Genomic DNA, 12,187 nt, shown 5'->3' on the forward strand with positions numbered 1-12,187 from the left:
ATTGTATAAGACATTCGTGAGGCCTAATTTGGAAAATTATGTGCAATTTTCGTCACCTACCTACAGGAAAGATGTAAATAAAATTGAAAAAATACAGAGAAAATGTACAAGGATGTTGCCAGGGCTTGAGGACCAGAGTTATAGGGAAAGTTTGAACAGGTTTGGACTTTATTCTCTAGAACATGGAAGATTGAGGGGTGATTTGATCAAGGTATACAAAATCATGAGGGGTATAGATAGGGTAAATGTAAGCTGGCTTTTTTTCCACTGAGGTTGGGTGAGACTATATGTAGAGGTCAAAGGTTAATGATAAATGGTGGCATGTTTAAGGTAAACATGAGGGGAAACTTCTTCACTCAGAGTAGTGAGAGTCTGGAATGAGCTGCCAGTGCAAGTGGTGGATACAGGTTTGATTTCAACATTTAAGAGAAATTGGGATAGATTCATGGTTGAAAGGGGTATGGAGAGCTATGGTCCAGATGCAGATCGATGGAACTCAGCAGGTTAATGGTTCAGTATGGACTAGATGGACGGAAAGGCATGTTTCTGTGCTGTAGTGTCTGTGACACTATTGCACAATTTAATTAATCTTTTCTTTTTTACATTAAGGCCCAGTTTGAAGCAAAGAAGGAACATGAAGGTGTGGTTCAGTTGTTGGAGGTAAGTGACCAACCATTTCTTTTCTTTTCTTTTCATATTAATCTAAATCCTGAACATGCCCTCAAAAGTGGCATTGGAAAGATAAATCCAGACTTGGACGCTTGACTATCCTCCATAAGATTGTCAACTCTCTCATGCTCTCTTCAGTAGTTCTGTTATTGCATTTGGGATCAGGAGCGTTCAAGGGTCCTGCCAGCACCATTGTATAAATAATTTTGCTCTTTGCAGGCCTATCCACCCAAATGATAGCCGTAGCATGTTGCTTTAGTGTTATTGTGAGGTGCAGATTCATGACATTGACTTATTCTGCAGTGAAGCTACTGAGACACCAGACCGGCTCATTCTAAATGTTGAATTTTATTCTATGTAGATGGTGTTCTTCTTCTAATCTGCCCTTCAGAAAGCAATGTACCACAGACCATGTCCTGCTTCTCATGCCTCACTCAGGACAGCAATGGCACTGTTAAAGCATCTGAGTTTCTGGACTATGAAATCATAATCTCATTCAAGTCTGTCACTGCTGGAACTGTCCATGAGGGTCATGATGTTCCACACCTAAACTTCATCATGTAGAGCAAAAATAGCCATACATGATTTCTTTTACTGTCGGGTAACTTTTGCACATTATTACATTACAGTCAACTGTACCTAACCCCAAACTTGGAAGCTTTCGAAAAGGCAAAGAGAGCTTCTATTTTGACCTTTGAAAATATCCTGGTCTGAATTCCAGAGGGAGGGAAACTGATCTTTGTGGACAAGTTCAACACCAGTCTGAGAGAAGGTGGAGTCCGCTCAGAAGGTGTGATCAACAAGAAAAGAGTGGTAAACCCTAGCTTCTACAGGATCTTTCACCAATAAATGCTTGGAAACAGTTTTGTCATAACTAAGATTTTTTCAATAAACACAGATTGCATGACAATACTGTGGTCCAAGTTCAGATGACTCCTAGTTTGTCCAATGCCTAATCCACTGTATAATCTCCTTCATACTGGCCCCAAAAACCAAAATCAGCAGTAATATTGCCACCAGAAGATCAATGTTACTGACAAGGACCCCATAAGGGTTTCTGTTTTTAGAAAGTACCTCTCTGCTAGCCAACAGGAGCAACAGTGTATGGACTACCCTGAAATCCACAATAATTGACTTCTCTGAAGAGATTCTTGGCTTTTTCATTCAGATGATCTGGGGCTGGTATGAGATAAAACGAATTACTGGAAACACTCAGCTTGCCAAGCAACAGAAGACAGATTTATCATTTCAGGTTGAAGGCTCTTCTTCAGAAGTGGCCAAAATGACAATGAATGAAATAACCTCAAAAAATGTTGTGTTCCTGGACTAGCAGCTTTAGCATTCTTCAAGTGGAAAGTAGAGTTTCAAGGCAGAGATCTGGTAGAAAACCTGTGATTTAAAGAACAGAAGAAGGAAAGAGTGCAAAAGTTTCAACAGTTTACTGATGTATGTGTTTTTAGCACCATCAAGCCATGCAGAAAATAAATACCCAAAAACTATCTGCAACCCAAACACCCAAAGCCCAACACCTCTGAGAACAGGAAAAAAAAACAGATGAAGATACTGAAGATAAGCAGTCAGTGTCGACTGGAAAGGACACTTTTAAGATGTCCTCAATTGCAACTGTGTTCATGATGTATGTGTCCTTGACTCTATACCACAGCACCATTCTTGGTCTACCTCACTGCCACTCCTGACATATGAGAACTGAAAGGCCTTAGCCTAATTTTAAAAAAAAAACAGAGCTGCTGGAGCAGATAATATTATTGCTGAAAATCTTAAACTTAGCACTAAAGAGATTGAGTCTTGAATCCACAATCCTGTCCCCATGTCTTAGAAGAGAATTTATCAGGGTGAACACAGATGCTGTAAGCATGTCCACCTTCAAGAAGGGAGGCAACCATTTGTTCTAGTACAGGCATGTCACTCTTTTGCCTGCACCAGGAAAGTCATTGTGAAGTCCCTCCTCAGACAACTCTTCCTAATGGCTGAGCAGTTGCTCCCTGAATTGCAGTGTTGATTCCATTTATCGATAGAACCATAAACATAATTTGATTGAATAGCAACTCCAGGAGAAGCGCATGGAGCAGCTCCAGCCACAGCATTGTGTGAAAATGTGTTACCTCTCAAATACTCCAGATAAGGAGGTATTTCTTAGTTTTTGCCAAAGTTCACCAGATTGCCAAGGCAAAGTGAATGCTGAAATCAGGTCATCTGAGTACAACTAACAGTCAATTTTGAATTTTATGCACCAAGGAGAAATGCTTTCTTTTCACTAAGTGCATCGCTACTGATGGCACAAACTGCTAATCTACAAATACAAGACATAACTTCCCCAACTACACATTCTGCATCAACAAAAAATCATGCAGTTCTTCCAAGCAAGGTATCATGTAAGTACGGATACCATTTTATTGGCGAGAGCAGTGGTGTAGCTAGCAGAGCTGCTGAGTCACAGCTCCATTGACGTAGGTTCAGTCCTGACCTCCAGAGCTGCAGGTGCGAGGAGCTTGCACATTTTCTGTTCTGCTGAGTAGGTTCCCTGGTTGCATTGGTTTCCTCCCATATCTCAAAAACTTGCAGGTTGGGAAGTTAACGAGCTGCAGTAAGTTCCCCCAATATGTGCTGTAGATGAGAGACATAATCTGGGGGTATTTGATAAGCATATGTGGAGAGTTGTCACAGGACAAATTAGTGCACAGACATTGACTTGATGGGCTGAAATGATGTCTACTTAGGCTGTAAGGAAATATAGTAATACCTTTCAAACAACACAGACTTTTATAAACATTTCACTGTCAGCTTCTTTACAATTACAGAGAGGTTGTATTCAGAACATTTTTAGCACATTCTGATCTGTTTACCTTCAAGTCTACTGCTTCTTGGGTACATCATAACCTATCCATGTCCTACCTTGGCAAAAAGTAGCAGTACGATTTTTGGCAAGAATGGAAAGGATTGATCACTGCAATCCCAGCAATGTTTTACATGCACAATTTGAATTATCTTCCACTCTTAGTATCACAGTGAAGAATTGACCTTAATCCTAAAATGGAGTGTTTCAGTAGGCTCTGCACAATCTAAGCAGGTCTTTCAGATTGTTGGCTCTGGTGCGCTGTTTAAATAGATTCTGTCCAGTACATACTGAATAAAGTCACTTATTTTTTAAAAAGCTATTTGGTAGGAGTCCTCATCCAAACCTTGTTCCCAATCCCAACATGCTGGGTGGTAGAGTGGTGTCATCAGACAATCTGACATTGCTAACCAGCCATCTATTGCTAACAGTTCATTAGATTTGGCTCTAGGTTCTTCATTAAATAATTGTTAGCTTGTGATAATGTGGAGAGTTGTGGTTTCACCTACTGCAGAATACTGTACAATGATGTACAGTTCTGATCACCATGAGGACTTGGAAAGCATCTGAGAAGATGCACAAGACATTTACAAGGATGTTGCCCCGGCTGAAAAAATTGAGCAGAGATGGTCAGAGTTGAGGTTTTTCCTTTGAAACAAAGGAAACTGAGGAAATTGAGGAAAAATTTAATTGAAGTGTATAAAATTATGAGAAGAATGGGTGAACAGAAATTACCTATGTAATAGAGTGTTTATGGAATAGAGTGCACAGACTTAAGATAATGAAACAAATATGGAAGAAGAATTGAAGAAATTCACAATCTGAAAGGAAAATGGCAGGTAAAACCCTCACTACATTTTCAAAAAATACCTGAGTACTTTTGAAGAATAATAACTTACAAGAGCTTGCGTAGTAGGGCTTACCTTAAATACATTTTTTGCACCAGAGACAATATGGAATAAGGAATGGAACCTGCAACTTTTTACCTAAAGTTCAGAATTAGAGTTTAGGGAGGGTTAATATCTTCCTTTCATTCACTCACTCATATCTTGATGTGAGTACCTGTGAATGTATGAAAGCAAACTGCTCTGACAGCTACAAATAATCACTGGGCAGACCTGGTTAAGTTAGAAATGGTTTATGGACAGTTGTTTTAAAGATGTATTCGAGGTAAATTTTTTTTAACTGAACAGAGTTAAATTTTTAGCATTCTTTACAATACTGATCATTGACTTCTGTTAAATTGTAGGAGTTGACCTGACTAGTTTTGCAGCAAGAGTTGGTATATTTCTAGATATAGTTTTGTAAAATTTATTGAACTGAGGTTTAAGAATGCTTTGAAGCATGTTTTTATTTAATGTTATTCCATTTTCCCCTGTTAAAGAATACATTGGACTGCATGCAGGTATTCATACAACCACCAATCCCCTTTCTTTAGCGTGTAGACCTGTGTGTTTGTGTTTGGAAAATCTGTGGTGCTTTCTCTGCAATATATGCAAGTACATATATTGCTTACTTGAATGTGAACCTTCCAGTTTTAATCACTGCACATACAAAATGAAAAGCAACTGTAAATGTTATTCTGTTTGGTTTATTAGCATTTGCATGGCTCTATAATTTTATGACTTAATTATTTTGAAGACAGGCAGTAACTTACAGTCTTGAATGTAACTAATTTTCTTTTGCCAGAGGGAGGTGAATGTGTGGAATTCATTTCCACAGAGGGCTGTCGAAGCCAAGTCATCGGGTATGTTTAAAGCAGAGGTTGATAGGTTGTTGATTTGTAGGGATGTCAAGGGTTACGGGAGAAGGCAGGACAATGGAGTTGAAAGGAGTCATAAATCAGCCATGATCAATTGGTGGGAGCAGACTGAATGGGTTGAATAGCCTAATTCTGCACCTGTGTTCTATGGCCTTTCCTTTTCTAATTTTTTTTCCAGTTAAACCAGTACATTTTGTGGTGAAAACCAAAACAACAAAGGAATATTATATTGATTAGTTTCTTCATCTTACCTTTATTAAAAGCAGTAGGACCCCTCTATGCTTTTGATGTAACTTGGAGACTTCAGCATATCTTGAGCCACATATCTCCCAGTGCACCATAACACTATCTTTTGAGTGGTTTGTCAACTTGGTTCAGTCGACATAATGCTTTACTCGAAGTCAGAATGTTTGCAGGTCTGTATATCACTTCAGAAGTTTAGGAAGTAACATAGGTTGACAAGCTGCTTTGTACCAGAGGAATACTGCATTGTCAGTGACGTTGCTTTTCAGGTGAGACAAAGCAAGGAGTCAGCCTGTTTTATGATTGAGGCAAATGTACTGTAAAATTTCATTCATACTATTAAGAGCTGAGGGAATACATTCAGCACCCTTGTCATCATTCTTTTCTTAACCAATGCTAACAAAACTAGACAAATTAGTTTTGTAATTACCACTGTTTGCAGTGTCTTGTCAAAATAGCTATTACTATTCCATGCAGCTAATTAACTGTATGTGATTCACTTAGCAATGCTTTGTGAGACATGATGAGATACCAGAGGAATGCTTCCAAATGCAAGAGAGTGCTACAATGTTTTACCTTTCAAAAATTAAGGTGCTTCCTATTTGTGATGTAAATAGATAATTCCTTAATGATATAAATTGTAACTTAGCTGGTCAAACTGAGGCAGTGTGTTGTAATCAAATCATTGTAAAATCAGACTTCTGTTATTTAATTTTACATAAAATTTACCCCTTTAACATTCTGGTCTCTTGTCCATGTAACAACAAATGCAGTGTCAAGATATTGACCACATAAGATTAGAGGATTGAAGTTTAAGTAAACAACTTAGGAATTATATTCTGTAGTATGAATTGAAACACAACTTAGACAGAATTTGGTATGTGAATCAGGAAGATCCGTTTTAAGACAATATTAAATCGAAGTTAAATGAAGAAAATATTTTGTGTACTTATTGCACTTGGTAAATTTAGATTAGTTACAATTAGTAAAAGATTCAAAAGATTTTTTTATTACCAAAGTAAACAACTATAAAATTCTAAAATTCTCTGGGTAGCCATGAAACCAAGAAAGAAAGGCAGCACAATCATCAACACCCAAATCTCACCTCCCTACAAAAAAAACAAACAAAAATGTCCCTCTTGTACAGGTCATTTTTGCCCCAGAAGAGGTTCCAGTGATCCAAAAACCTGATACTCTGCCCCCTGCACCAGCTCCTCAGCCACTTGTTCATCTGTACTGCCATCCTGTTTCTGCCTTGACTAGCATGCGGCACTGGGAGTAATTTAGAAATTACTACCTTCAAAGTCCTGCTCTTCAGCCTCTTTCCTAACTCCCTGTACTCATCCTGGACCCTATCTGGTGATTTATCGCATTGCAGTTTATTGGATTTTATTGTTCCCATATTGAGTGCTTTTGCCTTCTTTTTAACAGCAACTCCTTAAATGGCAAGTAAAAAATTTGAGAGTACTCTAAGGTCATGAAAGTTAATGTGTAAAGGTATTTTATATCAATTTCTTTTTAAAAGTTCCAGGTGGTCATTTAAAAATGAGATGTAACTCTAACAAGACCTGTTTATTTTCAGCTCTCCATTTATGTTCAAGGTGCAAAATATGTACTATACCACTGTGAAACATATACATGCTTTACTAGCAGTGTTGAGGACCAAGTGAGACAAATCCCAGACTTTAAATTATAGTGATTAAGCATTGTACCAGATTGGAAATTGATATGCTGCAGCTTAGAATTTCCATACATTGAATATAATCATTTCATCTTTTCCACCAGGCAAAGGTACGAGATCTCGAAGAAAAATGTAGGAGTCAAAGCACACAGTTTAGCCTTCTCTCCCAGGAATTGGAGCACTTTCGTCTGCAAGCTGGAAACATTGATCTACTAACCAGCACCCTTGTCAACTCAGATACACCTGGATTACTCTCTCGCAGTCAGCCCCAACTACTTAATGGAGTTGAATCACCAGTGGAAAAAGGTAACAGAATTAGAGTGCCATGAGCCTTACAAAACATATGATAGGGATTATATAAGATATTGAAAGTTCATCTGTCGAAATTTTGTTAGAAAATCAGAATGATGATCTCAGTCTTGAGATCAGATCATCATTCTGATTTTCAAAAAACAAAATTCTGCAAATGAACTTTCAATATCTTAACAAGTCTCACTTGATCTTGTCTGACAGCAATGTTTTTCAAGTTGTATTGAGTGCTTGCTGCTTGAATTTTAATGTTTTTCATTGAAGATTTCATGGCCAGTTGTGATTTCAATCTGATTAAACCTTTCTGGCTTGCTTGGTTCCCCCCCACCCAATCCAGAGACTTGACATGCAATACCTAGAGTGCTGCACTGATGGCAGTGTGGTCCCTTAGATGAGGTGGAGACCGATGCTCTGTTTGCTCTCTGAAATAATTGTAAAGACCTCATACAGATTAGGAAGTTGTGTAGGGGAATTATCCCTTGTGTTTTGGACAATACCAACCAGTATTATAACAATGAGCTGTCTGTTTATTACCATATTGTAGCTATTGGGTGTTTGGACTTGTTGTATACCAATTGGTGACCAGTTTTCTTAGACCACACTTGAGGCTACATTTGAAAAAACTGCTGAATTAATGTAAAACACTTTCGATTATCCTAAGGTCATGGAAGGTGCTAATAGGGTCTTCATCTTAGGAAAACAACAGGAATTCTGCAGATGCTGGAAATTCAAGCAACATACATCAAAGTTGCTGGTGAACGCAGCAGGCCAGGCAGCATCTATAGGAAGAGGCGCAGTCGACGTTTCAGGCGCCTCTTCCTATAGATGCTGCCTGGCCTTCATCTTAGGAAATTGCTTGGTATTGAGAATAACTTGCTTCCACTGCAGTTTTATGGGCTCAAGTGTGGCTAATGAGTCCAGTGTGGAAACTGAAGACACTTTATATGTTGCACAGTAGGTGCCTGATGGGGTGAGCAAGTGAGTAGTTTGTGAGGTTGTGTATTATTCCTTTCTCTATTTTCAAAGGATTTCAATATCCTTCTAATGCATGTCCTTGAAGTTCTCAGTACTGTTCTAACTGTTCCTTCTCTCTGTGAAATGGTAATGGACCAGAAGTTCCTCAGAAGCATTGAGGTTATTGTACTTTTCCAAGCTCAAGTCTTTTTTTCTCCGTACACCAGCAGTCTCCTCCTACAGAAGATAAATGTTGTAACACTCACACTTGTATGCTGCTTTGTTTATCTTTGTAGCTATAAGTTTCTCATAGGTTTATTGAGATGATTGCAATTTTAAATTGGAATACTTGCAATGAAAGAATAAGCTGATTGTCATCATCAGAGTAAAGATCAATTGCATTGCATCTTTTATTTGATATTACTGAACTGTGTTACTTATAATATTCATTAATGCACTACTAATGCAGCAGGGAAAATAAGAAGCTAAAATTGCATGGCCAGCTAAGAACATATTGAAAACCTCCAAGGGTGAATTCAAACACAAGGAAATCTGCAGATGCTGGAAATTCAAGCAACACACATGAAAAATGCTGGCGAACGCAGCAGGCCAGGCAGCATCTAAAGGAAGAGGTGTAGTCGACGTTTTGGGCCGAGACCCTTCGTCAGGACTAACTGAAAGAAGAGATAGAGATTTGAAAGTGGGAGGGGGAGGGGAGATCCGAAATGATAGGAGAAGACAGGAGGGGGAGGGATGGAGCCAAGAGCTGGACAGTTGTTTGGCAAAAGGGATACGAGGCTGGAGAAGGGAGAGCATCATGGGACGGGAGACCTAGGGAGAAAGAAAGGGGGGGAGCCAAGAGGATGGGCAAGGAGTATAGTGAGAGGGACAAAGGGAGAAAAAAGAGAGAGAAAGAAAGGGGCAATAAATAAATAAATATGTAAATAAGGGATGGGGTACGAAGTGGAGGTGGGCATTAATGGAAGTTAGAGAAGTCAATGTTCATGCCATCAGGTTGGAGGTTACCTAGTGGAATATAAGGTGTTGCTCCTCCAACCTGAGTGTGGCTTCACCTTGATAGTAGAAGAGGCTGTGGATAGACATATCAGAATGGGAGTGGGACGTGGAATTAAAATGTGTGGCCACTGGGAGCTCCTGCTTTCTCTGGCGGACAGAGCGTAGGTGTTCAGCGAAATGATCTCCCAGTCTGCTTCAGGTCTCGCCAATATGTAGAAGGCCACATCGGGAGCACCGAATGCAATATATCACCCCAGCCAACTCACAGGTTCCCTTCCTCCATCATCAGCTCTGTTCTCAAATGCATCTCTCCCATTTCACACACATCTGCTCTCACCCCATCCTCCCACCACCCCACTAGTAATAGGGTTCCCCTTGTCCTCACCTACCACCCCACCAGCCTCCGGGTCCAACATATAATTCACCGTAACTTCCGCCACCTCCAACGGGATCCCACCACTAAGCACATCTTTCCCTCCCCCCCCCCCCCGCTTTCCACAGGGATCACTCCCTACGTGACTCCCTTGTCCATTCGTCCCCCCCCATCCCTTCCCACCGATCCCCCTCCCGGCACTTATCCTTGTAAGCGGAACATGTGCTACACATGCCCTTACACTTCCTCCCTCACCACCATTCAAGGCCCCAGACAGTCCTTCCAGATGAGGCGACACTTCAGCTGTGAGTCGGCTGGGGTGATATACTGCGTCCGGTGCTGCCGATGTGGCCTCTATATATTGGCGAGACCCGATGCAGGCTGGGAGACCGTTTCACTGAACACCTACGCTCTGTCCATCAGAGAAAGCAGGATCTCCCAGTTGCCACAGATTTTAATTCCACGTCCCATTCCCATTGTGACATGTCTATCCACGGCCTCCTCTACTGTAAAGATGAGGCCACACTCAGGTTGGAGGAACAACATCTTATATTCCATCTAGGTAACTTCCAATCTGATGGCATGAACGTTGGCTTCTCTAACTTCCATTAATGCCCCACCTCCCCTTCGTACCTCATCCCTTATTTATTTATTATTATTTTTATTATTTTTTTTCTTTCCCCTTTTATTTCTCTCTTTTTTCTGTCTCTGTCCCTCTCATTATAACTCCTTGCCCATCCTCTTGGCTTCCCCCTCCTCCCCCTTTCTTTCTCCCTAGGCCTTCTGTCCCATGGTTCTCTCCCTTCCCCAGCCTCGTATCCTTTTTGCCAATCAACTGTCCAGCTCTTGGCTCCTTCCCTCCCCCTTCTGTCTTCTCCTATCATTTCAGATCTCCCACTCCCCCTCCCACTTTCAAATCTCTAACTGTCTCTTCTCTCAGTTAGTCCTGATGAAGGGTCTCGGCCCAAAACGTCGACTGTACCTCTTCCTATAGATGCTGCCTGGCCTACTGCTTTCACCAGCATTTTTTATGAAGGGTGAACTCAAGTCAGGTTATCTGAGGCCAAGGGTATTGACACAATCAACAACACCCTATCCATACTGATTGTTTACCCCTTTGGAATATGAATGGTTTAATAGCTAGTGTTCTCAAACCATCTGTGATCTTTCAGATTCATGTCAAAATTTAGCACTTGATTTGTTGTCATCAGCAAATTGCTAATTTTTAAATATTTTAACACTTTTTTCAGAATCGGGTTTAATATTACAGGCATTGGTGTGAAATTTGTTAATTTGCAGTACTATGCAATACATGATAATATAGAAATAAATATGTATCTCAATTATATTAAGTATTTATGTATATTAAATAGTAAAATTAAAAGTAGTACAAAAACAGAAATTTTAAAGAAGTGAGGTGTTCATGGGTTCAATGTTCATTTTGGAATCAGATGGCAGAGGGGAAGAAACTGTTCCTGAATCACTAAATATGTGCCGTCAGGCTTCTGTACCTCCTTCCTGACAGTCACAATGAGAAGAAGGCATGTCCTGGGTGATGGGAGTCCTTAATAATGGACGCTGTCTTTCTGAGGCACCGCTCCTTGAAGATGTCTTGGAGACTACCAAGGCTAGTACCCAAGATGGAGCTGACTAATTTTACAACTTTCTGTAGCTTCTTTCAATCCTGTGCAGTAGCACCCCACCCCCGGCTCCATACCAGACAGTGATACAGTTTGTCAGAATGCTCTCAGTGGTACATCTGTAGAAGTTTTTGGGTGTTTTAGGTGACAAACCAAATCTCCTCAAACTCCTAATGAAATAAAGCTGCTGTATTTTCTTCTTTTTAGCTGCATTTATATATTGAGACCAGATTAGATCCTCAGAGATCTTGACACCCAAGTACTTGAAATTGCTTGCTCTCTCCAGTCACCTGTCCAATCAAAAATGTCTTTTATTCCTTGTTTTGTACACTTGGCCTAAATATACTATCACTTTGACTAAGATCATAATACTATGAAACTTTGGAGCAGAATTAGGCCATTTGACCCATTGAGTCTGCTTCGCCATTTCATCATGGCTAATTTATTATCCCTCTCAACCCCATTCTCCTGCCTTCTCTCTGTAACCTTTGATGCCCTGATTTGGTGTCCTGACGAAGGGTCTAGGCCCGAAACGTCGTCTGTACCTCTTCCTAGAGATGCTTCCTGGCCTGCTGTGTTCACCAGCAACTTTTATGTGTGTTGCTTGAAATTCCAGCATCTGCAGATTTCCTCGTGTATTCCCTGATTAAACAAGTTTAATTATGTGATCGACCTCCACCTTAAA

General features: G+C 40.2%; 1 protein-coding gene across 5 annotated transcripts in view; it reads left to right on the top strand.

Moving 5' to 3' along the window:
- The window catches only part of LOC134336674 (peripheral-type benzodiazepine receptor-associated protein 1), a 321,894-nt gene that overhangs the window by 235,904 nt on the left and 73,803 nt on the right, over positions 1-12,187 (top strand). For all 5 annotated transcript variants that reach the window (XM_063031028.1, XM_063031030.1, XM_063031029.1 and 2 more), the window contains 2 exons: positions 610-660; positions 7,314-7,515. In XM_063031028.1, coding sequence (XP_062887098.1) covers positions 610-660; positions 7,314-7,515 — 253 coding nt within the window. The remainder of the gene's footprint in view (positions 1-609; positions 661-7,313; positions 7,516-12,187) is intronic.

The sequence above is a fragment of the Mobula hypostoma genome, chromosome 23, assembly GCF_963921235.1.
Source record: "Mobula hypostoma chromosome 23, sMobHyp1.1, whole genome shotgun sequence".
Lineage (NCBI taxonomy): Eukaryota > Metazoa > Chordata > Chondrichthyes > Myliobatiformes > Myliobatidae > Mobula > Mobula hypostoma.